General features: G+C 50.0%; 12 protein-coding genes across 12 annotated transcripts; 8 read left to right on the forward strand and 4 right to left on the reverse strand.

The window, feature by feature from the left end:
- Positions 1-962: 962 nt before the first annotated feature.
- Positions 963-2,258, forward strand: M430DRAFT_30200 (hypothetical protein; the record flags this gene model as incomplete). Its single annotated transcript, XM_024865930.1, has 1 exon — positions 963-2,258. One exon carries the CDS (start codon positions 963-965, stop codon positions 2,256-2,258), a length of 1,296 nt encoding a protein of 431 aa, XP_024718529.1.
- A 181-nt stretch (positions 2,259-2,439) lies between these two features.
- M430DRAFT_172186 (hypothetical protein) lies at positions 2,440-3,844 on the reverse strand. The gene has a single exon (XM_024863628.1). It carries the CDS (start codon positions 3,719-3,721, stop codon positions 2,825-2,827), a length of 897 nt encoding a protein of 298 aa, XP_024718530.1. The 5' UTR covers positions 3,722-3,844; the 3' UTR covers positions 2,440-2,824.
- Positions 3,845-5,649: 1,805 nt separating this feature from the next.
- M430DRAFT_30202 (hypothetical protein) lies at positions 5,650-7,240 on the forward strand (the record flags this gene model as incomplete). The annotated part of the gene is made up of 2 exons (XM_024865931.1): positions 5,650-5,873; positions 5,956-7,240. The coding sequence occupies 2 exons, from the start codon at positions 5,650-5,652 to the stop codon at positions 7,238-7,240; spliced, it is 1,509 nt and encodes a 502-aa protein (XP_024718531.1).
- Positions 7,241-7,741: 501 nt separating this feature from the next.
- M430DRAFT_52826 (hypothetical protein) lies at positions 7,742-8,445 on the forward strand (the record flags this gene model as incomplete). The annotated part of the gene is made up of 3 exons (XM_024868332.1): positions 7,742-7,885; positions 7,973-8,139; positions 8,328-8,445. 3 exons carry the CDS (start codon positions 7,742-7,744, stop codon positions 8,443-8,445), a joined length of 429 nt encoding a protein of 142 aa, XP_024718532.1.
- Positions 8,442-10,130, forward strand: M430DRAFT_172248 (hypothetical protein). Its single transcript, XM_024863629.1, has one exon. It carries the CDS (start codon positions 8,837-8,839, stop codon positions 10,067-10,069), a length of 1,233 nt encoding a protein of 410 aa, XP_024718533.1. The 5' UTR covers positions 8,442-8,836; the 3' UTR covers positions 10,070-10,130.
- Positions 10,131-10,801: 671 nt separating this feature from the next.
- On the forward strand, positions 10,802-13,122 carry M430DRAFT_36635 (hypothetical protein). Its single transcript, XM_024866967.1, has 4 exons — positions 10,802-11,088; positions 11,154-11,261; positions 11,319-11,614; positions 11,662-13,122. The coding sequence occupies exons 1-4, from the start codon at positions 10,960-10,962 to the stop codon at positions 12,848-12,850; spliced, it is 1,722 nt and encodes a 573-aa protein (XP_024718534.1). The 5' UTR covers positions 10,802-10,959; the 3' UTR covers positions 12,851-13,122.
- A 475-nt stretch (positions 13,123-13,597) lies between these two features.
- M430DRAFT_30205 (hypothetical protein) lies at positions 13,598-15,103 on the forward strand (the record flags this gene model as incomplete). Its single annotated transcript, XM_024865932.1, has 2 exons — positions 13,598-14,217; positions 14,269-15,103. The coding sequence occupies 2 exons, from the start codon at positions 13,598-13,600 to the stop codon at positions 15,101-15,103; spliced, it is 1,455 nt and encodes a 484-aa protein (XP_024718535.1).
- Positions 15,104-15,481: 378 nt separating this feature from the next.
- M430DRAFT_30206 (hypothetical protein) lies at positions 15,482-16,868 on the reverse strand (the record flags this gene model as incomplete). Its single annotated transcript, XM_024865933.1, has 2 exons — positions 15,482-16,139; positions 16,192-16,868. 2 exons carry the CDS (start codon positions 16,866-16,868, stop codon positions 15,482-15,484), a joined length of 1,335 nt encoding a protein of 444 aa, XP_024718536.1.
- A 2,077-nt stretch (positions 16,869-18,945) lies between these two features.
- Positions 18,946-21,315, forward strand: M430DRAFT_36637 (hypothetical protein). The gene has a single exon (XM_024866968.1). The coding sequence runs from the start codon at positions 18,982-18,984 to the stop codon at positions 20,824-20,826; it is 1,845 nt and encodes a 614-aa protein (XP_024718537.1). The 5' UTR covers positions 18,946-18,981; the 3' UTR covers positions 20,827-21,315.
- Positions 21,316-21,353: 38 nt separating this feature from the next.
- Positions 21,354-22,960, reverse strand: M430DRAFT_144867 (hypothetical protein; the record flags this gene model as incomplete). The annotated part of the gene is made up of 2 exons (XM_024862913.1): positions 21,354-21,961; positions 22,015-22,960. 2 exons carry the CDS (start codon positions 22,958-22,960, stop codon positions 21,687-21,689), a joined length of 1,221 nt encoding a protein of 406 aa, XP_024718538.1. The 3' UTR covers positions 21,354-21,686.
- A 1,390-nt stretch (positions 22,961-24,350) lies between these two features.
- Positions 24,351-25,185, reverse strand: M430DRAFT_144870 (hypothetical protein; the record flags this gene model as incomplete). Its single annotated transcript, XM_024862914.1, has 2 exons — positions 24,939-25,185; positions 24,351-24,887 (listed from the first exon to the last, which is right to left on the reverse strand). Exons 1-2 carry the CDS (start codon positions 25,131-25,133, stop codon positions 24,351-24,353), a joined length of 732 nt encoding a protein of 243 aa, XP_024718539.1. The 5' UTR covers positions 25,134-25,185.
- Positions 25,186-25,360: 175 nt separating this feature from the next.
- On the forward strand, positions 25,361-27,174 carry M430DRAFT_21619 (hypothetical protein; the record flags this gene model as incomplete). The annotated part of the gene is made up of 3 exons (XM_024864538.1): positions 25,361-25,502; positions 25,559-25,685; positions 25,737-27,174. 3 exons carry the CDS (start codon positions 25,361-25,363, stop codon positions 27,172-27,174), a joined length of 1,707 nt encoding a protein of 568 aa, XP_024718540.1.
- Positions 27,175-27,577: the final 403 nt, after the last annotated feature.

The raw sequence follows: 27,577 nt of genomic DNA on the forward strand, positions 1-27,577 counted from the left end.
TCGGAGAAGCTTTGGTGAGAGGTTTTGGAGTTTGGCAAGGCCTTTACTGCAACCATACGCCTCAGAATAATGTCGCTCAGTCTCACTTTGCCTTGGTCCTCTGTCAAGCTCTGTACTACTTGTCCATTGGCATCTGCTGGGACAAATGTCCGGAAAGGACTGTGCATTGGAGGTTCATGATAGTCTTTGAAGAGCAAAGGTCGAGACGTTAGTCTTCGAAGGGGGTGTCGTTGGAGAAGGTTGTCGAGGAACGTGCTTGATCAAACAGCTAGTGTTACGGGAGCTAGGACTTGATCGATTGTGACATTTGCTTTGGGTTCTCCCACATCCTTTGTGCACCAGCAAGGTCTAGCTATTTATCTGCCGCCGTTCGGGTCCTGTTCCTTCCAACCATAGTGAACTTTGAGGTATACGATGAACCATGGTCCAAAGGCATTTCTACCGTTGTCACCCCCTCAAGGATCAACACGAATAGAGAGCTTTTAGTCTTCGAACTCATCAAAGAAGTTAGAACCAATGATGCTTGGCAATCTCAGATGGGGCCAAGCGTTCCGCTGGTAGATAAATCAAAGTTCTTTTTCCAAAGCAGGTTCTCTGAGCCCGCAGCCTTAATCACCATGATCCTCGTTCCGGTGGAAGTCTGGTCTCCAATTACGGGCTGCTCCCAGAAACGGGTCTTACTGCTGGCCGATTTGATGCCTGAGGCGCTTCACCGACCTGTCAGGCTGTCATTATCAGGATGACTAAGCAGAGAGATAGCAATGACTAATCATCACCATGTCAGTAAAGTTCGCGGCTCTGGGAACTCTACATCTTCTCCAGCTTTGACTGAATGCGACGGAAATCGTCCTTTGGTCCTGAAAATGACGCTATTCCGACCTTGAAACCTTGGGGCCTGGACTTCTTACCTCAGTACGGCAAATTCAACAACCCCACCACCCCGAGGACAGCTGCCACCCGCCATGGCCCTCGACGCCCAGAGTAACTGGAACGTTGAGATGTCCCAGCCGATGAGAGTTGCCCTCCGACCTCGTACCTCTGCAAAGAACGTTTCCACTACGAAATCGCCCTCATCTGCGCAAACGTCGTCGTCCCCTCTCAAGGTGTCAACCCGCGAAGTCCCTCTCCCCACTGAGATCATCTCCCTGATCCTCTCCTTTATACCCCGCCGCGCCTCCTCCCAACCAACCTTCTGGGCCTGTACACTTGTCTCCCGCGCCTGGTATTCTGCTGCCATTGCCCGCCTTTATGACCATCCGCACCTCACTCCTGGGAACTTCTCCTTCTTCGTCTCCACCATTTGCCCCTCCAAAAATGCACACATACGGCATACCCCGCTCTCTGTCCTCGTCCACCGCCTTGACATGTCTGAACTTGTGCATAACTCGAGCCGCTCACTCACCGCACGATTGCTGGGGCGCTTAAAGGGGAACCTGGAGGAATTTGTGGCGCCGCAGACGAGTTTTGCCATCAATTCGTTCGCGGCGCTTAGTAAATGTGTACGCCTGCGGTATCTGGATCTCTCCTTAGTACCAGCATCGATTGAGATGGAACAATTGTTTAACACCTTGTCTACGATGAACGATCTGGAAACGCTTTTCTTCCCACGGAGTTCTAGGCCTGGTGTTACTCCCTGGACGGAAGGCCCGGAAATAGAGAAGGGAGCGCGATATACCTGGCCGCCTAGGCTCAAGGCGCTGCATCTAGCCGGCGGGGTTGACAATTATTTCCTGAAATGGCAACTCATACATGCGCCGAAGACACTGGAGAGGCTGAGTATCCAACACTGTTCGCAGGCTTATGTGGGGGGGTTGATGGACTGTCTAGAGGTTCTAGGGCCCCAGCTCCAACACCTCACCATCCGTCATCCGATGACCAAACTCTTCCCCTCTGCCCTAGACCACATTCTCCTCCTCTGCCCCTCCCTCATCGCCTTCCGCGTCTCCGCCGACTACATCTCGCACTCCTTCTTCGAATCCATCCCGCAGTCTCACCCGCTGCGGATTCTCGAGCTCGACTGCTCGTCTACGGCGGGTGTAGAAGTCGGGATTGACCCGGATACGATTTTTGATGCGGTAGAGGAAGGGAGGTTGCCGGATCTGCGGAGTGTGAGAGTCCATGCGCGGCTGGCGTGGACGGCGACTGAGAGGATAAAGCGGGATGCCCAGGATCTGGGGGATATTCTGGAGGCAGCGGAGAGGGAACGGCCGCTTGGAGTAGTGGCCGGAGTTTGGATCGTCAATGATGAAATGGCATAGTAGAGTAGATCTTCACGAGTAATGGGGATCTTCTCGCAGCCGTTTAACTCTCAGCAATTTACGTCTCCTACTTGATCCTTCCTTAAAGCCAAATGCGAGAAGGAGAGCAGTCTGAGATAGGCGAGCAATCGATCAATTGATCTGCGAATGTCGTGTCTATGCTGTTCTAGCAACAGTGGAATGCTAAATAGCGAGTCATGCCCTCGTATTTAACAACAAAGCTTTCTGTACATCCCCAGCAGAAGCCCAGGCAATATCCCTACAATTCACAACAGTTCTTTGTAAACTATTTCAACTCCTCGCTTTCTCATTCCGAGCAACTGGTACCCCGATAACCTATTCTCCTTGCAAATTCCCTTAGTATCCGATAATCTGTTTCCTGGCTGCATTCAAGACTTTGATGCTCTGCTCGAAGACCGGGGTCTCAGATCCCTCTTCCTGTGGGCCATTTGCAACACCCATCCTATCCATCTCAATCTCCCACATTTTCTGTAGGTACGCATCGCAGATCCTGCAGGTAGTTGTTAGTCTCAGAGGAGTGAAACAGGATAATATGTCAGGGAGACTTACTCTTGCTCTCCGGCTCCCTGTACAACTCCCAAGACCAAGTGCGGGTCATCCACATGAGGCTCCTCGCGTACTGGTGCTTGTGGTGGGGAGGAACGTAATGTGTAACTTTCATTCCTCTTCTGTGCCTCAGGGACCAGTCGTTCGTTCGTTGGCTTCTCAGTTCTAAGCGTTGTGGCTTCTGTGGCATTGTTGATATTAGTGACATTGCTCAGCGGGGCGTGGAATTCTGGAATGAACGAAGTCTGCTTGGAACTTCCAGGCGAGTTGTCTTTGGGCCTGTAAACATCGGCATTGCTATCTCTAGTATATCGCGGGGATCGTGGCCTTGGTTTGGGTCGATAGTATGGAGAGGGAGACCGTCGTCGAATTGGACTTCGCGATCTAAATCGAGATCTCCGTTGGTCATAGACGGACTGTCTTCGCATACCAGGCGGCGATACGTCGTATCCCCAATGATCGTATCTTCTTAATGGCGAGGGTGAACGTCGTTCGAACCTTTCTCTAAGTGGAGATCTGGAACGTCGGCGGGTGATGCGTTCCTCCAGTGGGCGACCTCTAGGCCGGTCATCACGCACAAAGTGCTGTTGATTGCCACCATATATGCATACGTCGTTAACCCAGATCGCACACCCAGGCGAAGTTTTGATGGCGTTTAAAATTTTCCGCTTCAGCTCGGGGTCATGGTCCAACCCGTGTTTATCGCACCAAGCACGAGTACCTGGAAGAGGCTCCCCGGGGTCATTCTGGATGCGGCGCTTGTGCGGGCAGTATCTTTCAATGTGGCTAGATCCACCACATCGGTAGCATTGCTTTGGAGGATCGTAACAGACCCCGTAGTGGAATCGCAGGCAGTTGGTACATGGAATTGGGATGGTCGGCATCTGAAGTACCATTAGCCAAGGACATACATTTTTGATCTATTTACCTCGAGGAATATATCAGCTGCTAATTGGGAACTGGGCAGGTTACCTTTGCTGGCTAGGACTTCTTCAACTGCCACACGCCTATCTTCTGTCAAATCGAATGCTGCAGCGACCAGGGCAAGGGTACCCCCTTCCAGGTTCTTCGTACCCTCTTCAGCCAGGTTAAGCAGAGGGCCTATGCTTGTGGTTGCACTCTGAAGGCGAGTATCGATAAAGAGTATGTATCATTGAACAGATTCCTTGAGTGCCTCAGAAACGCCACCAGAGAAAGTGAGGACACCGAACGGAACCAGCCTAGTGAACGGACAACTGTTCGGATACTACAGATCCTTACAGCCCTTTTTGTGCAGCTGATTGCTTGGACATGCAGTTGAGAGGTGTCGAGCTGAAGGTTTATCTGAGCGAGGCTCGAAGTGTTCAGGAAGTCGAGGCAGCACGTGACACGAGTCTTGGGAAAGCAAGTCTATTCATATCTTAACAACCTACTTGGCTTCGCATTCCATTTGCAGGTAACATGGGATTCTGTCCTTCTTTCTCAATTCTAATTGTGTCCAAGCTCGTATACCACAAGATGACCAAGCAGCAGAGAGACGGGTTCATCAAGAAACAATGGCACTTGAGTCACCTGTGCGCCAATTGGACACGCTCGAATCCTATTCATGCTACCATTGAACCGGGCACGGTAAAAGTCAGCCGTGATAATTGCTTCTCGCATCGGTCTGGGTGTGTCCTAACCCGCCTTGCCTGGAGGATAAAAAAGCTCCATTAGGAACTGATGGGAAGCTGCTTGATCATAACGCACCAGATGACGCTTATGCAAGACCAAATATGGAGGGGCATGACGAGTGGACGCTGAATTATGAGACGACAATGATTTCACTGTGATGGAGGAGCCCGACTTAGCGATCCGCTTCTAGAGGACGAACTTGACGACTAGGCCTTTGGTGCTTGAACTGCAACTTATAGAATATCTCCCCTGCATACTTTCCCTATTCTATTTACTTCAGAAATCAATTGGCCTCAAATTAATCAACTCTATATTTCTACATAGCTACCAAATACCTGCTTAGGATAAAGCAAAACTCCTGTAACTCCAGTCATCGTGTGAACACCAAACTCTAAAGTCTATACATTATCCTCTGAGGCAGATTCTTAGTCGCCCAATAGTCTCCCAAATATATGAATCTTCTTGCTCTCTACCCTGGCGCCATGAACCAAACACCAGCTATTGAGGGGTGTGCGTGAATACGCTGTAACTATGAATCTTCTAGACGCTTCCACCTATTGCCCATTCCTGGGAACATATAATATAGAAGTGAGCCATCTCTTTTTACTATTACATTTCTACGAATAGCACTGCGCATCGAGACCGTCTTGTTAGTAGGTATTGTTGGACGAGGCATGAAAGGGGCTTAAGCGAGGTTTAAGAGAAGGGGTGGGGAAGGGTTCTTTCTTTCAGAAATTCGAGTTCTACTTAACAGTTGACACTTTAGACACTTAAAAGAAACAAAATAGAATAATTGAGACTACAACAATCTCTTGTAGAAGATCTAATCTCTACCTACCAACGAAGACAAGATACCAAACGGTTCCTTAGGTTCTAAGCCCATCAGACTATACTTCATAGGTGTGAGAACGTTTTATTATTGAACCATCCTATCGGTGAAACTGATCCTAAATTCCTCTAACAGCCAAACTCACTCCAGATATCTCAGGGCTTCAGATGGATTTCCAGCATACCTAAGGTACCTATATACCTACCTAGGTACCCTATATATAGAGTCACGTGAAGTGGCTTACTAATCGGCAAGGCTCAAGTCTACCTAGGTAATTTTCCATGAGGCTGCAGCTTCAGACTTTACAGCCAAAATCTCCTGCCCTACTCTCCGCCCAGAAGGATGGCAGGAACGAAACGCAAACATGGAGAAGATTCTCCAAGCCAGCTATATAGTAATAAATCGCGCTCGCGGCCCCCAATCGTCGAAGCTCGCGTGGACCCAACATATGGCCAACGAAGCGCGCTGCCAGATCTTGATAACGAACCGATGGTGGATGTGGATGAAGGTGGGCTGAGTTACGATGAAGATAGCATGGATGCATTGAGCTATCTCCGAGCAGTCAGGTAAGCCCCTCGTCCGTTCCAAGCAAGAGACCGTGCTGAGATACCCGTCCTTCAGAGAGATGCTGACTTGAGGTTGGAACAGGGAGGAGGCAACTGGGATTCCAAATCTCCTGGTTGCTCCAAAAAATACTACGGAGGCATATGATGATGGCACATACGAAGATGATGTTGCCGACTACAGCGGTTACTACGAAGACGGTGCATACTACACTTGGGACTCTGTACCCATAAGCTCGGATATCGCTGAGGGAGAAGACAGAGTGGTAGAAAGGGACCCACAGCTCGCATATTTTGACTCAATCCTCTCACGATTCGAAGCTTTACGGGCACAGCTGCGGCAAACACCACCCCCGGAAATAGTGGCGAAGCTGGATTCGAAGCATCCCATACGGCCCGCCAAAAGAACGAAAAGCAATTCGATCGCGAAATGGTGGAGACATCAAATGGAAACCATAAATCCGGCGCCGGCTCAGATTGCAAGTATGGATAAGAGTACTGTCTTGAGGGTGCTTGGATCGTTGACGGGAGGGAAATTGCTCAAGAGCGGAACAGATATCAAAATGAGTGTTAGCCAGTGGGCGTGGGCATTATTGGCGAAGCTACCAGATAGAGGCGAGCTATCGAGTGAAGAGATTGGTATAATTAGGGAGTTAGGGAAGAAGGCGGTGTTGGTGGGTATGGGCCTTAAGGGGGAGAAGGACTGGCAGGAGGGGATGCACGAGGTAGAAGCCGGATTTGACGAGGACGAAGAAGAGGAGGAAACATATCCGATTGTAAATGAGGAGGAGATTCAGTTGGATATTGACGATGATCTTGATTTCGGGACTGATCCGACGGCAACCGAGTCCTATGTTTCAACTCACGGCACTTCGACTGGTGGTCCTCAAATTGGTCCTCAACTACCTTCTGATTTGGAAAACGCAAGGCTGGATGAACAGAACTCGATTGACAGGAACCCCCCGATCAGTTCAGCCAAAGACTTGAGTGGTGATGGCACGATCGCTGATATCCCTATGGAGAACCAAAGAACCAGACTTGAAGCTCAATCTCTCAGCAATAGTCAGCCTCTAATTTCTGGCATGGAGGAAGAACGATTACCTTCAGATGAGCCTCTACAGGATTCTGAAGAAGCAAAATTTGAGGCTGCAAAGGCGCGAATCCTTGCGAATCTTGAGAAAGGAGCTCTGGAAGACGAACTCAATCAAGAGCCACAGGTTCGAGATGCGGATCAAGAAATCAAATCTTCAAAATGGAATACCATGGCAACGGTTGACATGATACTCACAGTTGTTGGCGAGATGTATGGACAGCTGGATCTTCTGGAGTTTAGGTCTGCTTGGGTGAGAGATAATGTGGTAGCCGGATGATACGTTGTATGTTGAGTATTGCTTCGTATAGTATCCCTGAGCCGGAATGGTGCGATGCGGTAATTTTGAGGCTGGTTTAAGATACCACCCTTGTATGCCTGAGTTCCCCATTGATTGCAGAACTTAATGAATCCCACTTTGAATAACAAATCACGCGCTCATTTGCTTCCACCGTATCATTATATCGTACGGCTTCCCCCAAACAAGCCCTTTGTAGGAAACAATGCGCTTCATAATGCTAACCCCTAGTGGTCTTAGATTCTCTATAGAAGTTTTTCTAATTGCTATTATATTTTGATATTCGATTATTTCAGCCAACAAGATATCTATTGTCACAGAGTCTTCTGTAGGAGGGGGAAGCATCCCTTAGAACCATTTGACATGGGTCCATTTAAGTCACGTGCCACCGCAATCAAAACATGTCGCGACTCCCCACCTCTCGCGTCAACAAACTTCTCTCCAAGCCTTTTCCCCGCTGATTCTCCCGATCAAACAATTAAAATGGCAACATCATCATCTCAATCGCTCGGCGCGTCCGTAAGCTCCCTTCGGTCCTCACTTTCCCTCCTGGATTCGTCGATTTCTATCCTCGACGCGGGCATCTCTGATTTCCCACGCCTGAAATCCGTCTTGAGTAGCACACGGGTATATATTATTTCCATTCTTATTCCTTTCTTGAATCCCGAAACAATGTCTCTAGTGACCAGGGCTGATACAATGGCTTTATGGTAGCATTTTGAGTTGACTACCCACCACAACCTGCAAACGGCACAGCAATCCCTCGCCTCAGAACTCGAGCCCGCAATCTCGACACTGCTGCAACGGAGCGAACTATATATTGCGAAGTTGGAGAGGAAGCAGGAGAGTCTCCGTGCGCGGAGTGAACTCTTAGAGGGGAGGTTAGAGGGAGACGGGGAAATCGGAAAGAGGGACGAGTTACGGAAGAAGAGAAGTCTGGATAAATTGGTGCGGAACAGCAGTCTTGGGAAAGGGAGTGAAGAGAAGGCTTTGCGGTACGTGCTGCTTTTCCTTTTCCGGGTGGAGGTGGAGTCATAACGGATGAGACTGAGCTAACGGCGGCAAATAGACTGAAAGCGCTCCGGCAGAAGAAAGAGAGACTCGGCTACGCCGTTGAGAGATTGAATTTGCAGTCGCAGCAGAGGCAGAGGCAATTGCGGATGAGTGTTGCTGCTACGAAGGATTGAGATCTCCTGGGAATATTGTCATGTCGGCATGCGCGGTGGTGATGGGATTGGGGTGGGATATTCTGTATGACTGCACGTCATATGGTGCCACACAGGGAAACTTGCATTGAACGGAGTTAGGGGATATCAACCTTGGATTTCGTCTTGAAACTCTCTATACCCAGGCTGTATATCCAAAACCAGCACATTAACTCAACTCTCAGCCTCTCCCCCATACGGACCAAGACTAAGCCAGGGTGGGACTAACCCCGATTAGCCTTATGCAAGGCTGACGAACCTTGTCCCAACCTCTCACTCCTCCAAATTCCAACGCCGCGCAACTCTTAACAACATCATTCGGCTGTCCGTATCGACAACACCCATAGCAGGCCAATTGACACGGCCCAACTCGATGTCTTCGCCATCTCTGAAAAGTGATAATCGGCGGTATGAGTCGGCAGACTCCGACGTGACGCAGGAGAGCCTACAGGCGGTGAACCGGCACAATGAGGAGCTCTGTGACGCAGAGACAAGGCCAGATAGACGGGATACAGTGCGAGGAAATCAACCAAACATCGACTTGGATTATCGAGAAGCAGTTCTCAATGAACGGGAGGCGAGGTTGGAATTGTGGGAACAGAGTCTCGCTGACCGCGAAATAAAAGTGCACGACCGCCAGTTACGATTGGATTACCTGATATCTCGGCTAGAAAGCCAGAAGGCGGGGCTGGATGACCTTGAGCGAAGCTTGCGCGCACGTATACGAGAGGTCGCGGGCTTTGCTCTATTTCCTTTGCTCCCCGTTGAACTTCGAATCAAGATATGGTCCTTTGCCCTGGATGATACACCATACCGTGAGCCTCGAGTACACCCTATTCATGCTCTACCCACCCGTACTATGAGAAGCATGCATCGCTTCAACTCGTCAGCTACAAAAACCATAGACATCGAACCTGCAGACCATCCTGATCTCCGCTCGTTGGATGAAAAAGCGATATTTCTCTCCCCTCATACCATTCACCCGCTTCTTCACACTTGTCGAGAATCTCGTGATGTCGCTCTCGATAAATTCAACCTGACCTTCGTCTTCGGGACATTCGTCAATTTAAAACATGATATCATCTTTCTAGATGGTTCTCCAACCCTTAGCGATGAGATGAGGTATGCGGGTGATATGGTTTGCAGTGAGTTTGCACGGCTTCCCGAGTTGAAAAATAAGGTGAGGAAGCTAGCAATACATGTTGGGAGAGCACCGCAATGGGTTGGCATTGTAGGTAAAACACTCAAGGGCCACATGGGAAAACTGGAGGAATTATACTTTGTTGTTGGCGACCAAAGAAGAGTGGTTGAAGATCAGCACAGCCCCGAACGTGGAGACATCTCCTTTATCGACTGCGAAAGATACTGGGGTCCCAGCTATGCCATGTATATCCCAGGTCGACGGGATAATCGTGATCTATATGGGAGAGATTGGCAGCAGCAGACGGAAAATATAGCCAGTCCGATATTCAAAACTGTCGTCGTAGCCACGCATGCCGAAATAGCGCCATTCCTGGAAGACAAGTCGGGGATTCCAATCTCGCAATTAATACAAAAGGCACGTTACGGGGTCGCCGAACACGAAAGTGGATGCGATGTTCAGTAGCAGCATTGATTGGAAATTCAACATCAAACCAGGCAGACTGTAAAATATGAAATGCTTTTTTTTTTCAACGATTCTATAGTTTCCTTGCGATTTCTACACAGGCTGAGGTACCAATCCACAACTTATCTGAGTTGCTTGCTACGGATGAGCCTGACAGAGATGATTGGTGTCTTGTACATTTGCAGACCGCAGCCCTGCGCAACTATGGCTCTTATCCCCTCGCACTAAATTATCATCTTCAACTTCCACTATCTCAATCCGCGCAACTAGTATTCTCCGGTTTTCTTGGACTGTCAGTATTGATCTCCTCCGGTTCATCATTCCGGCAAACCGATTACCGAAATATGCTTCTAACTACTCATCGTTCAGGGCTGTGTCCAAAACTGCATCTGGGTTTCTTGGGCTTGGGGACTTGGGCAGCTTTACGATTTATTCACATACTACAGCATATACGGTATCTTGGGAGATCATACCCCACCAATGAACATACGAAAGTAGGGGTAATACGTGGGTTTCACGTGGACACCATTCGGGCTCGATCCCTGCACTTTATGCGCCAATGATGGACAAGTCATAAACACCCAGTTTAAGTTGATACGATACTGAGTATTACAGAAGTGGCTTGTGCGAAACTTGCAAGGTACCAGTCTAGGTCAAGCTTCTACTGAGCGATAATCCCACTTATGGACTCCGGACGTGTCCCCGTCGGGCGACGCACGGCAGCTGCTATATCGCAGAACGTGCAACCCCCCTTTATGGTGGTATAATTAGAGGCCTGTTCCTACATTTCCCCCAGATCTCGAATGAAGTGAGAGCAGGCTCTACAGCCAAAAACCGAGTCTGAGAAGTCTGTCGTTTCCGTTGGCAATAAAGTACCAGGCATTGCGGCAATGTTTCGACGACTGGTCCGACCGAGGCATTTCTTGCCTCGTTGGAATCTATTACAAGTACCTGGTTGTACTGTCTGCCGTATGGGCATTGCTACGTACAAGAAACCCTTTTTTGAAAATGAACCGAGTGTAAGCTGATTCATTACTTCCACACGCAAATGTAGTCATGACAATGCTAACTTCTGTTTCTTCAGCCATCGTATGCCAAGGGATCAATTGAACGTAGAGGAATCACGAAAGCTCTCGAAAGGTTGAAGGCAGAGCTGCCAATTCAGATCCCACTAATGATTGGGGGGCAAATAGTGAGTCGCAATCGTATTATTAACACAACTTCACTCATGCTCACTCGATCTACGCAGATTAGTGGGAGCTTCTCAGAAAAACAATTGAATCCTTCTCAACACAGACAACCTTTAGCAGAATGGGCGCCAGCGAAAGAAGCACATGTTCACCAAGCAATCAATTCTGCGTTAGCAGCCAAATCTGCGTGGGAAGATCTCCCATTCGAGGACCGTGCAGCCGTGTTCCTTAGAGCGGCTGACCTGGTGACAGGGAAATATCGCTATGAGATCATTGCCGCGACAATGCTAGGCCAGGGGAAGAATATCCACCAAGCTGAGATTGATGCTGCAGCAGAGACAGCAGATTTATTCCGGTAGGGTGTTTGGAATGACCAGGAAAGTTGGTATTGACAACTACTAGATTCTATGTTCAATGTGGAATGGAACTTCTAGCACAGCAACCGACTGTCAATCCACCGGGTGTATGGAATAGACTTGAATACCGGCCACTAGAAGGGTTCATTTATGCGATTTCTCCCTTCAACTTCACCGCTCTTGGGGGGAACTTGGTGGCTGGGCCAGCCTTAATGGGCAATGTCGTTATTTGGAAACCCTCACTATATGCCTTGCATGCGAGCTGGCTTCTCTATAACATTTTGTTGGAGGCTGGCCTCCCCAAGGACGTGGTTCAATTCGTTCCAGGGGACGCCGAAGAAATCAGCAGAATCCTATTTGATAGTCCTCATTTTGCCGGTCTGAACTTCACCGGATCCACCCAAGTTTTTAAAAGCCTGTTGGGCAATATAGGAGTCGCTACAGCGGAGGACAAATATTTGAGTTATCCCAGAGTTGTTGGAGAGACTGGAGGAAAGAACTTCCATGTCATCCATCAGAGCGCAGATATTGAGAACGCAGTCAACAACACCATTCGAGGAGCCTTCGAATACCAGGGACAGAAATGCTCAGCCACGTCCCGTGTATACGTCGCGGAGTCTATCTGGCCGCAAGTGAAAGAAGGCATCGTGCAGAAGACCAAAGCACTCAAAGTCGGCAGCCCAGAAAATTACGAAAATTTCGTCAACGCAGTGATCCACGAAGATGCCTTCAATCGACTTGCAGATGTCATCGAAAAAGCCAAAACCGACCCCGCCCTCACACTACTTGCGGGTGGGAAGACCTCCAAGGAAGAGGGATACTATATCTATCCCACCGTCTACCAAACCAGCGATCCCCAGCACGAGCTTATGCAACGAGAGCTCTTCGGCCCAATCTGCACAATCTACGTCTTTCCCGACGACAAGTGGACCGAGACGCTCAAACTCATTGACGGGACTTCCAAATACGCCCTCACAGGAAGCGTCTTCGGCCGCGACCCGCTCGCGCTCCGCGAAGCGGAAACGGCACTTCGACACTCGGCGGGCAATTTTTATATCAATACTAAGAGTACGGGAGCGGTCGTTGCGCAGCAGCCGTTTGGGGGCAGTCGCGGAAGTGGCACGAATGATAAGGTTGGGTCGGTGAATGTGTTGCTTCGGTTTGCGAGTATTCGAGCTATCAAAGAGGACTTCGTAGGCGCGAGGGAGATCACGTATGCTAGTAATGAAGTGTAGAATCTTGCAATTAGGAAAAAGTACTCTAGGGGCGCTATGGGGATATTGACTTGCTGAACTTGGATTATATATATGCGCTTGTTTCTGTTACCCCTAGGGGTTTTGACGAGGAGATTTCGAAGGCTGTTCATCAATACTGGTTTCATCTTCAGCGTCTATGCGTACCATACGCCAGCTTTCCTATTACACTCGATCACATAGGTATAAGATCGACCCTTCTCAGACTTAGGACAGCAGATCTAAGACATGAAATATCCTCCTGTCTAACTGGTCGAACCTCTTCTTTTTGTCCATTCTTTCTATTTGCTGTTCTACGCTCCATCTATAACCCGGCTCTCTATACGTATGCATATTCCCAAAAATATAGGATAACGTTTCCGCATACAGACATCCAGATAAAGCAGAGCGAAAAACATAGAAATCTTCGTTCAGCTAGCTTCCTTTTGCGTGTTAGAACACGTTCCACCTGTCATTCGCTGTGCATGCAACACGGCCGCATAGGCAAGGTATTGCCCGCTCAGTACCTCCCCGTGACAACTGTCACCCCCACTTATCGACGAGCGAGCGCGATAAGTTAAGCCTTTTATAACCCCGCTTTGTGGTGGGGTAGTTATCACTGGCCGGATCTGGATATCTGGGTTTATATCTAGGATGGAGATGGATGGGAGAGGTGGTGGGCTGCGATAGCACGCTCAGTCATCTAATCTATCTTCACTCTGGAGGCACCTGGGTGAGGTTTCTTTCGTGATGGAGCGGAGGTTTGCTAGATCAGATGCACCGCTAGGATATATCGCACGCCTTGCGCGACAGCGATGGAGATCTGGGTCTTTCCCCCGCCGCGCAGGATCCAGCAGCGCATCAGCGACGCCCAGCGTCCAAGCGTCCGACGAGAAACCTACTGAGAACCCAACGCCATCACGCAGTCCAAAGCCGCTCCCGCCGCTCTCTGTAATGCCCACGCGGATCCTGCTTCGCTCTCTCATGATGACGTACATCCTGTCGTCGCCGCGGCTGGTCGGGCTCAGTATCCCGATCATGCACCGGATCTCGTACAGCAAATCGTGGTTCCTCAACCCGGATCGAAATCCTGTACTGCATGGCATTGTGAGACGGGTGTTCTATGACCATTTCTGCGCGGGAGAGAATGAGGCGGAGGTCAAGAAGACGATGGCGACAATGGCGAAGATGGGGTTCGAGGGTGTGATTCTGGGATATGCGCGCGAGACACTGGTGGAGAAGAGTGCGTCCCCGAAAGATAATGTAGAGACGTCGGCTGCTGATATAGCTGAGCGGGTGGTGAAGGAGTGGAAAGAGGGGACTTTGCAAACACTAGCTATGCTTGGCCCTGAAGACTTCCTGGCCGTGAAGTGAGTCCCCTTTGTGAAATCGAGAAGTAAAATGGCTAAGCAATGATATAGATTGACGGGTGCGGGTCCAGCAGCTATAGAGGCCATGACGAAGAGGGAAGCTCCTCCGCCAGTGCTAGAAGCAGCCATTACAGAAATATGCGACCAGGCTTCCAAGCAAGGCACGCGTCTCTGGATCGACGCCGAGCAGCAAGTCTTCCAGCACGCAATCGACACCTGGACCATCGATCTCATGCGGAAGTATAACCGTGACGGCCGAGTCCTGGTATACAACACCCTCCAGGCGTACCTCAAAAGCACGCCTCAGAACATCACCCGGCACTTGCAGCTGGCACAAAAGGAGGATTGGAGCCTCGGCATCAAACTCGTTCGCGGTGCGTACATCACGAGCGAGGAGCGGGCGCTGATCCATGACACGATCGAGGATACGCACGCGTGCTACAACTCCATTGTTCGGAACCTGCTCTCCAGGACCTTCCCCGGCGTGTCTCAAGACGTGGAGTTTCCACATATGCAGCTCTTCCTTGCGTCTCATAATGCAGAGAGTGTGAGATCGGGATATGAAATCTGGAGGGAGAGAAATGAGAAGGGGCTGCCAACGATCAAGTTGGAGATCGGACAGTTGCAAGGTATGGCGGATGAGGTGAGCTGTGGACTTGTCCAGATGCGGCGGGAGATGATGGCGGTTGGGGGCAATGGCTCCGAGAAAGTCTGGTATCCGAGAGCTTTCAAATGTTTATGTTGGGGCAAGACCCAGGAGTGCATTCAGTTCTTGGTGAGGCGAGTCGTTGAAAATAGGGGCTCGCTTGATAGGACGAGGTTCTGGCTAGATGGGTTGAAGAGGGAGTTATGGCGGCGGATGAAGACGTCCATTGGGCTTGACTAATAGGTTGGAATGATGGAAGTTTAATTTCCTGCACTGTCGGATCTTGTCAGGCTGAACCTTTCACAGCTGCGCCTGCATTCGAATGTTCGAATGCCCCCAATGGTGATACAGAAATACCGTCAATTCCATAACGGTTTTGTTGGAGATATGGACCATAGCATCGTGGAATAATATTTGCTATTCGGGCCCTTGTTTCATCAGAGAGATGCAAGCAATGCACCCGCGGAACGAAGGAATAACCTCATGCGCTATTTCTCGCACGGCTTCTTTTCCTACAACAGATTACATGAGCTTTAATAAAGATGGAAGGGGCCATGTTCCACCATCTCCCGCAAACGCCCCCGATCTCCTTGCGTAATGCATGATATATGAGCTCCGTTAGTGTGCCGATGGAGCCGTCGAGAACCACCTAGATCTTCTGACCAAGTAAAACAGAACAGCAGCAAGGACCGCCTCGCCAGACACAATGAGCGCGAACGGCAAGTAGGTATTGTTTGTGTAAAAAGAGACGCCGCCGTTGACATTCTGGCCGAAAAGATTGCAGATAAAATTGAGGAGAGAGAGGACAGAAGTTAGAACCGCCATCTTGCCCAAGAAATCGTTGAGTCGGTACACGCCTGCTAAATTATCGATAGACAATTGAGCGAGGTAATTGTTTTGCGAACGGGATAACAGGCCCTCGAATTGAGACAAGCTGGACATCATGGTCGTAACATGGTCTTGAACATCGTCGATGTAGAGCCTGATGTCTTCGCCTGGTGACTTGTACCTCTGGAGATCTGTTTCAGTAGGCTTCTCTTCTGCGTCCTCGCTGGCTTCGCTTTCCTCGCTATGGTGATTACCAAAAGTGCGAAGAATGTTTGTCTTGCCACTCAGAAGCCTTATCAAGCTTAGCACGCGACGCCGGGCGTCTTCAATAGTACGGAGAAATGCCTGCATATCATCTGCGCGAGTAGTGTAGACTTGATCGTCAATCTCGTTGACCTGTCTCTCGATCAGCGTGATAGAAGGTGCAAAAGAGTCAATAATATCATCACTGCAGCTTGTATTAGCGGTGTATTGGTCATTCTAGCGTGGGAAAAACCAACAGTAAAGCGTAGAAGATCCAGTCGCTACTTATGGAGAGGTAATCCTTGAGTAGCTCAATCCTGTCCCGAACATGAGTGCTGTGCTCGCTCTGTGTGAAAGTAAAACTCAGTGCGCCCTCATCAAACACTACCACGTATATATTGTAGGGCTCATATTCGAAATGCGATCCGGTTTGAACGACATGGAAGGACCGAACGCAAGTGAAGTAGTAGAACGGAAAACCCTCAATCTTCTCTCCACATTCGCCCGTCACAATATCCTCTACCGTCAAGTGATGTATGCCAAAAGCTGAGCTGAGCTGGCGCACCGTCTTTTCTGAGGGATTTTGTACATCAAGCCACCACGCGTTCTTCCTGCCCTGCGAGAAAAAGTGTCGGAGGTCTTGTCCCGCCAACCCCAACTCGATAAAAGACGTGCCTTCGAGTATTGAGCCCGAGCTGGATGAATAGAGCGCAAATCTTTGAGGGCGGCGGGGTTCACAGGCCGTTGTGGGATTTTTGCGAGTATAATCGTGGTCAGTAGGGCGGGGTAGTTCAGCTTCGATGTCTTGGGCGGCCTCTTCACTGACTAAAAGCTGCTCGAGAGAATCAAAGCGGATATGCAAACTTTCTGTATTTGGCTTCCAGTTCCCGCCAATCTTCAGCTTTCCTGCCGCTCGTGTCCTCCCCGGCTCCATCTTCAAATGAAATCTTGGTACGGCTCGTGTTATTTGGACCCTGTCGTTAAGCGGTTTGCATGTCTCCCAGCTTCATTATTGTACCTCATTATCGTCCTCCAGTCATCAAACTGGAACTCAATGAAAATCGACGGGGCCGGAAGGTAGATTTGCCATTCACCGTTCACGACGCGATGGAGCCGCGTGAAGTTGGCGAGATGTCTCGATGTGGAAGAAAATAAAGATGGAGGATGCAGTCGCCCGCTTCGCTTAAGTAAACCTTTCCGGGTGCACCTATCAATATCTGGTACCCTCCTACTACCAGGCTCCTACAACTCAACTCCACCACTTCAAGAATTGACCCTTGCCTTTAATCACAGAGAACCTTGTCTCCTCATGCGCTTACAAAAGTATTTTTCTGTGGTAGCGATACTACGTGTGCACTTCAAGACCACCTAAAGCCAATCAGCTTCGGCCTTTCTACAGTGTAACAAAGGACCAGAAGCCGAGGCAGTACGACAGGGAACCTTGGGGGTGAGAGAACTATCAGCATCGAATAGTTGGGAAATAGCTCATGCTTTTAGGTGGTTTGATTTCAACAGTGCTTCGTACTGTGTCAACCAAAAGAAACCGTGCTATGTCTTGACTCTTATGCACGCCTTCGGGGATAACCAACGAATCAAGGAATGTATTATACTACCGTGCCAACGATACAGTAGTAACGTCCCAGAATTTCGCTCTATTCCTGAGAGTATGTTCAGCATCAAGCATTTTGGCCGTTTGGGGGTGACAGGCTCCAACTCCAGGGGCTTCGGCGAGCCGTTTACGTGCAGGGTCCTCGACTCGGTCACTATCACCAGTTAGAGACGGACGACAACAGAGGGCTTCTCATACCCCAGACACCGAGCATCCAAGGTTTCTCAACAGTTGTGTGCCCTATGGAAACGCTTATATCACAATTCAACGCGGAATCTAATTTTAGAGACAGGGCTCTCTCCAGCCTTGCTTGGAGTCGCAAGAACTTAAGAAGCATCTAGCCCAAGCCACATTCCAGCCTCGGTTTTCAGCTACAGCCCGCGAGTATGCCTCGTGATGAGTCTTCAGCCACGGGAAAAATGATTCATTCCCGAGTTGTGAAAGTTTTCTCCTTTTAATTCCCTTCTCCGCGGTCTCTTTTCTGAAGGGAACTGCTCTGTCAAGATGCGGATTGCTTAGGGCCATATATCATACGATTAAAGGAAGCACGTCGAGCAGCACCGCTAGGACCCGGATCTTTGTCTCTCAACGCTCTTACAGTATGGATCCAGCAAACGCTCAGTTACCCCCAAGTCCAAATTCCACGGCTTCAGCAAGCTCTCTTCAGAAACGTGCATCCGTCGCCAGGAAAGCCGTGCCTGTCCGGAAACCTACACCCCAGGCGACGTCGACAACGACGGCGACAGCAAAAGCGGCATCTACGCCCCAACCTCAACGTCTCTCGTCAACTGCATCTCAAAGAAGTACCACCAGCGGTGACAGTAATCGCAATAGCATCATGAGCAGCAATGGCAATGGCAACAATGTCACCATCCCCAGTCAAGCAAGTCCCCACACATCTAGCCCAACCCCAACTCCCAGCGCTTCCACTGCCTATGTTCCCCCTCCACCTCCGCCTCAACCCCCAAACTCCCGCACTCAGGCGATGCCTGGTTGGAGCAGCTCTCGCGATGCAAATGGGAAAGTGTATTACATCCACCTCTCCTCCAGAAAGAGCACCTGGACACACCCGGCTCACATACCGCTGAGCCCAGGGTGGGTAGCGCAGCGGAACCCAGATGGGTTGATCTTTTACTCTAATACGCAGACTCGGGTCTCGACTTGGGAGCGGCCTTGTGTTGGATTCGTTGCGGCTACTGCCCCGCCTGCCCCTGTCACTGCTGTTACTGTTCCTGCGACTCCTGTCACTGTAGCTACTGTCTCTTCCGCAAATGTCCCTACAGCTTCTACCCCTACAGCTTCTATCCCAGCAGCTCCTGTTCCAGGAACTCCAGTATCTGCTGCCCCGGTAACTTCGCCGACTACTGCCTCAGCAACTCCGCTGTCTCCCATCTCAACAACTCCCTTACCTGCCACCACCGCAACTCAACCACCCACCATGTACTTCCCACCACCCCCACAAGGGCCATCCCCACCAGGGATTAAATGGGACAACTCGCAATCCACAAGCGGGAAAAAGACGCACCTCTCATCCCTCAGCCACGGCAAACTCCCATCCTCAGTCTCGTCCGAAGATGTCATCGTAGGAACGAAGAAGGCAGCCGAGCTAGGACTAAGAGGGATGAAGAGCTCCGCGAAATTCATCAAGGAGAATAGGAGAGCGATTGGCACGGGTTTCAGGGTCGTCAATGGGTTTTTGAAGCAGACGACGGGGAATGGATTATTGGCGAATGTTGAGGGGGGTTGGGATAATTTGGGGAGTGGGGATTCCAGCTCAGGAGGTGGTGGGGGTGGGTTTGGAGCGGATGACTTTGGAGGCGGTGGCACTAATGGAGGGGCTTCTGCCGGGGTCGACTTCGGAGGTGGTAATTCTGGCGGCGGTGACTTTGGTGGGGGTAACTTTGGAGGGATTGATGTTGGAGACGCTAACTCTGGTGCAAATAATGTTATCGGAGTGGATACCTTCGGAGGAGGTGGCTTTGAAGTGGTTGATGTTGTGGATGTTGTTAATAACTTCGGAGTCGATAACTTCGACGTGATCGATGTTGGAGGAGCTAATAATTTCGGAATGGACAACATTGGAGCTGGTGGCATTGGAGGGCCAATTGTGGTGGATGACCTTTATTCGGCTGATCCATATAGCGTTGGACTTGGCGGGAGCAGCATTGGAGGTCAGATTCAAGAGGAGGTTATAGTCGATGGGAATGGGAACATCGCAGTGGAATATATACCGCTGCCACAAGGCACGGGCCTGCCACAATCCACAGGATTGCCACAATCCACGGGCCTCGGGCAATCCAACACATACCGTCCACCCAACACCACAAAGCCAGGAACAGTTCCTCGTGTCCGAGCACAGGCTGTCGGTCCCGCGTCTCGAAATCAAGGGGTCAATAGGCCAACAGCCAGTCAAGGCCCAGTTAGAATGTCTTCAACGATAAGGAAACCCCCAGGGCAGCAACCGTCTACTGTGCAGCCCTCGATGCCCACCACTACTGGAGCAAAACCGATGGCTCCTACGGGACCGTTGTATCAGGGGAGAAGGCCGGTGACAACAACCCAGCAGCCCCAAGCCCCGGGTTCTGCAGCTGGAGGTAGAAGACCGGTAATCAGGAATTCCGAAGCTTCCTCAGCGGCTGCGAGGGAATGGTTGCGAAGGGAATTGGCTAAGGTTGCTGCGGCATCTAATGGTGCAGGAACATCTAATGCTGCCACTTCTGCATCAGCAGCTGAGGCGGCAGCAAGAAAGGCGCTGCTCAGGGAAATTTTTGCACTGTTGAAGAATGGCCAGCTCGGTGCCCAGGACGGAGATCAAAATAATCAGGGGGTTGATCCCGCATCAAACATTCCGGAGGTTGGAATTGAAGACTATGCGAACTTAGCTGCACAGCAAACAGAGAACGTCATCCTAGCCCAGTTGGACGGAGTGCAGTTCAATGAGCCAGACGTACAATTCAATGAGCCAGACGTACAGTTCAACGAGCCAGATGGACAGTTCAATGAGCTAGATGGACAGTTCAATGATTTGTATAACCAGCTCGCTCTCTCTGGTGTTGAAGAGCAATTAGCTGAACTGCAACTCCAAGAGGACTACGCAGAGGAAACCCAAGAAGCACTTGACGAAGCCTATCTCTCGAATCTTGCTGCGAGCGAGGATGCTCTTGCTAGTGCACAGGAGATAGCCGACTTCGACATGTCTAACGAAGATGCTTTGTGGACGGAAGATCTCCAGACGAATGTTTGGTCAGCGGAAGATGCTGCTGCGCAGGATGCCATTTTTTAAAATACAAAGAAATTTGGTCCTGAAGATGGCCTTTCAGGAGTCGAGTGTGGCAGATAACGAACGTCTCTCGGCAGCAAAATCTGCACTGAAGGGTAAAGGAAATAAACAAGAAAACACGGTCATTGGCACATTGCAAATGAGCGGACTATGTTCCGGGAGACGAATTGATGCGGGTAGCAATGGAGGACACCCAGGTATCTAGCCCCCAGGAGCTAGCTCGGAAATCTTACATCCAGGTACTTTCTAGCTGGTGGTTTCCCCTACTCCTTTCATCATCACGCAGCTTGTTGAAGAAAATGAAGGGAATATGCATGCGGATTTCAAATCAAGCAGCGAGTGAAATAAAAAAGAAGGGGATGCTGGGGCTGAAGGAAAGAATCAAACAGTTCAAAGTATGGACAAATAGTTCTATCCTCAGGGTGGTCTCGAGGGAGAGTTCGCTATGTCTCTTGGTTGCGAAGTTAGCAGGACTAATGCATTATATTTCCCTCTATAACATCTTGATATGGCGGTGTTGAAGATATAATCACACAACCAGGAACATGCTCGCTTATCTAGGCTCGGCTCGCTAATCAGACATTCGCTTGTTATATCGCTTATCTCCTATGCCGGCGACAAGCGATCCGAGGTTGCGGGAGAGTCGAAGACCGAGTCCGGTTATCGCCGGAGCTTTGCGTTCCACTTTCCGTAAGCTCACATTGGCAGGAAAGGTAGACATAGGCTCAGCAAAATCTTGGACTTCTCAAAACCAATGGGAAATCCATAGTCTTGGGATGCCGTCTATAGCCCTAAACTCCTGCAATGCAATGGCGATGGAATGCCACAGGTGATTCGTATGTTGAAGTACATCTATAATCTCTTCAAACCACCGCCTTGTCCAGTCCCTCAGCCTCGCCCTCTAATATCGTTACATTCTTCCTCTTCTTCAATACATTCTCGATGAATGCCTCACCGGCCTTGTATGAGCTTCTCACGAGAGGCCCACTAGCACAGTACAGGAACCCCAGGTCGAGTGCCCGTTGTCGCCATAGTTCAAAGACCTCTGGGGTGACGTATTCCTCGACTTTCATGTGGCGTTTAGTCGGGCGCATGTATTGCCCAAATGTTACGACATCAACGTCTACTGCACGGAGATCTTATTACAGCACAGGTCAGTTGCGGTCCAGCAATAATGGGGGAAAGACATACCTTTCAGGGTCTGCCAAAGCTGCTCCTCTGTCTCGCCCAGACCGAGCATAATACTCGTCTTTGTGATCAGTGTCGGCATGGCCTTCTTTGCAGCCTTCAAAACTTCCAAGCTTTGTCTGTACTTAGCCCTCCTATCTCTGACCATAGGAGTCAATGCCTCCACTGTCTCCATATTATGCGCATAGACATCCAGTCCACTCTTCGCCACCATCGCAACCATCTCCAAGTCTCCCGCGTAATCCCCGGTTAAAGCTTCAACCAACATTTCCGGTTTCTTCTGCTTAATCTTCATGATCGTCTCCGTGAAATGTCTCGCTCCGCCATCCGCAAGATCATCCCGGTCAACAGACGTCAGGACCACATACCCCAACCCCCATCTTGACAATGCCTCTGCCGTGTGCTCTGGTTCATGCGGGTCCAGTGGCGGAGGCGCCTTTGAAGTCTTAACACTGCAGAATCGACACCCTCTCGTGCATGTATCGCCCATCAGCATAATCGTCGCCGTAGCAGCGCTCTTATCGCTCCCACCCCAACAATCCGAGATATTGGGACACCGGGCCTCTTCACACACGGTATGCAGGTTCAAACCCCGCAGATCCTTCTTAATCTTCTTGTAGTTCGAGTTGTCTGGAATGGGCGTCTTTAGCCACTCCGGCAGTCGTGTAATCTGCTTCTTCTTGCCGGGGGGTCCGACCATCGCGGTGCGTAATTCGAGCGCATCTTCGGGGGACAATGGCTTTTCTTGTAACCCGATGAATTCGGAGAAGGATGGTACGGAATTCAGCTTATCCTTAAAGTATGTTGGGCGTCTTCGAGGTGCTGCCGGTTCTGGGGGTTGAGCTTCGGTGGCGAGAGAGCGTGATGAGGAAGCCGAGATGAGATGTCTCGAGGCCTGGCGCAAGGGAGGCGCATTCAGACACCTGAAACGACTTGCTGCTGCCGCCATCGTGTCGATATGAAGCAGTGGCGATGTTGATTGCGAGGATGAAGATTCGGATGCGGGTAGAGCTTGGAAATCAATATCCACCCTTGACGCGGTGGTTGCCGATATCACGTGATTATATTATGTGATGTGCCGAGTTCCCCTTTCGGACATTGCTGACTTCCTAGAATTCTCATATCGACTATGTGATCGCCGATTCGTCGTAGCCTGAGGATGTATTCAGATAGCTACACCAAACTCAAAACGAATCTCTCTGTGAAGGTCACCTGTGATTTTCTCCAAAAAACCGATGGCCTCTCCTCAGCAAATACTCGCTGAAGCAAAAAGATCCGTTTAGGTTTGCCGGCTGGGTCGGTTTCTGAGTTATAGACGTCCTAGCTGAACAGGATAACCAAAGTATAGGTTGAATCACAAAGATTTCATGGAGATTGCCAAGTCAGTTTCTTCAATAACTGCCCGGCCTTGGTTGCATCTCTAATATCAAGTAAAGGCATTACCTCCGTGTAACAAAGATGCAAGGTTAACTGGTTCTTGAAGTCAAAATAGCGAGAAAGAAAGAAGAATAGTGACGATGTCCAGAAGTGACAGTGAGACAGAAGAGAAACCACTTATCAAGAGCACTCAGTGCTCAGGGAAAGGAGACTTGTCAGTACCATACGCCTGCTGGTGATGTGTTTGTGTTGTTGAAGTTACTGTGTTGCAGGTGTTTGCAACCGGGGAGGATAGATGAACCTGTAACCGACGGTGGATGCAGGCAGGTTTGAAGAGGGCAAAAGGTCTTCATAGTAAAGAAAGCCCTCTATATTGAGTTCAGATTTATAATAAGGAATGGAAGTCTGTTTGAAGTGCAATTTTTGTTGACGGATCTGTGATGTTACGAAGACGAAGAGCGATGAAGTTTCAATAAATAGATCCTTGAGGAAAAAGTAAGTGTTACCTCCTTTCTTTGGCGAAAGGCCCTTTATTATATAGAATAACAAGGGAATGAAGCTTCATAGGCCGAAATTTCCCCTTTATCATTTTCTCTTTTCACATTATAATGCTTCGGAATCCAGCCTTGCAAGGTAGGCTACAGCTATCAGTGAGTTGGAATTACATCCTGTGATAGGACATGTTGGACTCCGCAAACATATTGCACCTGTACTTGATTCTCAATCTTGGACCGTGAACCATCAAAGGGCTCCTGTTCATTGCTAGACTACCGGAAGACCGGGTTGGAGCAGGGCCGACAGGTGAGGACCTGCTCCTTGAAAAAAAGCTCTACTATCAGACGGATATTTTACCTTACCAAGCTCCCATAAGATTCCATGCCATTTGATATTGTTCATTCAGACGCCATCACCATGCAATTATGCCACCAACTCCTGGAAATGCCCATTTCCCTTTCTCCCCCTTAAATATCCCTAGCCAACTTCCTTGCCAGCTTCTTCTGATCCTCCACCCTCAGCGCTTTCTCATCAGTCTCTTGAATCGCCTTCCCAATCTTCAATGTCGTCCCCACCTTCGCACTATCCACCCAAACCTTCCCGTTCCGACCTACCGCAATCTCAAAAGACACCCCTTGATTTCCCAATTCCTCCAGTAACACCAGCCCCCCCTGCTCCTTCGGCTTCGGTAACATCAGCCTCCTTGCCATACCCAACGATACGTTGAATACCATTCCACCCGTCAAAGGTCCCAAGCCCTCACTCTTCCCGGTAGAGGATGAAACACACTCCAGCTCTGGATCCATATGCTTGTTCGCCAGCGTGACGCGGGCATAGACCAGTGCACCGGCCGGCAGTTGGGGACGAGTCTTCTTGGTGGCGCTTTCGAAGGAGAGTAATGGGAGCGAGGCATTGGGTGTGTAATCGCTCAAGCTGGCATAGAAAACATCTGAGGCGGCGTGGTGGATGGTGGCTATGACGAGATCGCCGACTGTAGGAATATACTGGGGTCTTTGTCAATGAATGAGTTCGAATATCAAGGGCAGGGTACCTACTCGGCCAGTGTTGTACTCAACCCATACAGCATTCTTTCTCTTGTCGGTGTATAGTTGGCCGGCAACAGTTGGGACGATGGTATTTGGCGGGATGTGACGGAGTCCTGGGCCAAGTTTTAAGGGCAGTGTTGGGTGAGAGGGTAAGGATTCAGGGTCCAGAGGGTCCCCCGGAAGAACGAATGTAGTCTCTGCCATGATAGAGCAGCGAAAGAGGGGATTTTGGTATATTTCTGAGCTTTTCCCGCCGTTGTAATAGACTGTCAGCCTTGCGAGATGTGGGCTGAACCGGAAATTTGGCGCTAGTGGAGGTCTCGAAAGTCGAGAAAAAAAAGTTCGAATTTCAGCTCGCGCGTAAATCCCTTTGCAACTTTGAAAACAACACCAGGGACCGTATCGTCAATCGATATTCTCATACAGTCAGGATGAGTGCAGAGGAAGCAGTTACGAACGGCTCCGCGCCTGCAGAGAGAACCACCATTGGTATCTCCTTTGGAAACTCCAACAGCTCCATCGCCTACACCACCGCCGAGGACAAGGCTGAGGTTATTGCTAACGAGGATGGAGGTATGTGTTCTTGAATGATTCCGGGTGCTTGGAAGAGTTATTAATCAAGCTCGCAGACCGTCAAATTCCTTCTATTCTGTCCTATGTTGATGGGGATGAGTACAATGGTCAGCAAGCTAAGCAGCAGCTTGTCCGCAACAGCAAGAATACCGTCGCATATTTCAGGGATTTCCTTGGCCAAGAGTAAGACGCTATCCCAAACCTTCAATATATCTTTACTAACTGTGGGAATAGCTTCAAATCAATAGACCCCACACATTGCCACGCCTCCGCACATCCACAGGCCCACGATTCCACTGTCGCATTCACGATCCAAGACAAGGAAGGCGATTCTCCCTCTACAGTTACCGTTGGCGAAATTGCTACCCGACAATTCAAGAGACTGGCACGATCGGCGTCTGATTTCCTGGGCAAGAAGGTTGATTCTGCTGTTGTTACTATACCAACCAACTTCAGTGACGCTCAAAAAGCTGCTCTGATCGCCTCGGCCGCTGATGCCGGGCTGGAAGTCCTCCAATTGATCCCCGAACCCATTGCCGCCATCCTGGCCTACGATGCGAAACTCGAGTCCAAAGTCAGCGACAAGATGGTCGTCGTAGCTGACCTCGGTGGCACTCGTTCTGATGTTGCTGTCGTCGCCTCCCGAGGAGGAATGTATACGATTTTGGCAACGGCACATGACTACGAATATGCCGGTGTCCATCTCGACAAAGTGCTGCAAGACCATTTTGCCAAGGAGTTCATCAAGTGGAACACCACCGACCCACGGGAGAATCCGCGCTCGCTCGCGAAGCTCAAGCTTGAGGCCGAAGCTACAAAGAAAGCTCTGAGTATTGGTACCAATGCCAACTTCTCCGTCGAGTCGTTAGCCGAGGGTATTGATTTCGCAAGCACCATCAACCGCTTACGCTATGAGACCATCGCGAGAAAGGTGTTTGATGGCTTCAACCGCCTGATCGAAGGCGTGGTGAAGAAGGCCGGCTTAGATGTTCTGGATATCGACGAGGTCATCCTCTCAGGAGGCACATCCCACACCCCTAAGATTGCCTCCAACATGGCATCCATCTTCCCCCCATCAACCACCATCCTTGCGCCGAGCACCACGCCCACAGCCATTAACCCCTCGGAACTCCAAGCCAGGGGAGCGGCACTGCAAGCGAGCCTGATCCAGGAATACGAGAAAGAGGACATCGAGCAGAGCACTCACCCGGCTGTTACAACCGTCAAGCACTTGACAAACGCTGTTGGCGTACTGACCATTTCGTCAGATGAGGAGCAGGGAGTTTTCACGCCTATCATCGCTGCGGAGACACCCGTCCCAGCACGGAGAATTGTTCACATCAACGCACCCAAGGAGGGAGGAGACGTCTTGGTTAAGGTCGTCGAGGGAGGTAGCCATATCAAGGTCTCCCAAATCCCGAAGCCACCCAAGGAAGCAAATGACGACGAGGATGACAGTAGCGAGGAAGAGGAGAGTGACGATGAGCCTGAGGAGCACAGAGAGAAGATATGGAAGGTGGGCAAACCCCTTGCCGAAGCGGCAGTGAAGGGCGTCAAGAAGGGCGGAAAGGTTGAGGTCACGATTAACGTTGCGGGCGACTTGGGTGTTACGATCACGGTTCGGGAGGTCGGTGAGAAGGGAGGTGTGAGGGGATCTCTGCCAGCTCCTTGATCAGGAGGTTGAGTGCACGGTAGCATGTGTGGCTTCGATCTGAGGGAGTGGCAATTGAATATGCAAGAAAAAGGGGAGATTATCGGAGTATACATCTTTTTTCCTTGCATTTGGGAATGCTATAGAGAGAGTGCCATACCTTTTTGGAGCGTCAAATAAGTATTAGATGAACATAAAAGAATCGAAACGGTAAAATCCAGGCGTTGGTTCAGTCCCAGTCTTCTTTGCTTCTAATCTTCTAAAGAGGTCCAACAATAGTTGGTCTTTTACTTGCGGGAGTCATTATACAAGAATATGGGCCGAGGTTCTCCAAACTGAAGGATAATCCAAAGAAGAACTCAGGGGTTGGTTATGTTACCTTTTTCCTTTGACATGTCTATAAGCAACAAACCCCCCCCCNCCC

The sequence above is a fragment of the Amorphotheca resinae genome, assembly GCF_003019875.1.
Source record: "Amorphotheca resinae ATCC 22711 unplaced genomic scaffold M430scaffold_10, whole genome shotgun sequence".
Classification (NCBI taxonomy): domain Eukaryota; kingdom Fungi; phylum Ascomycota; class Leotiomycetes; order Helotiales; family Amorphothecaceae; genus Amorphotheca; species Amorphotheca resinae.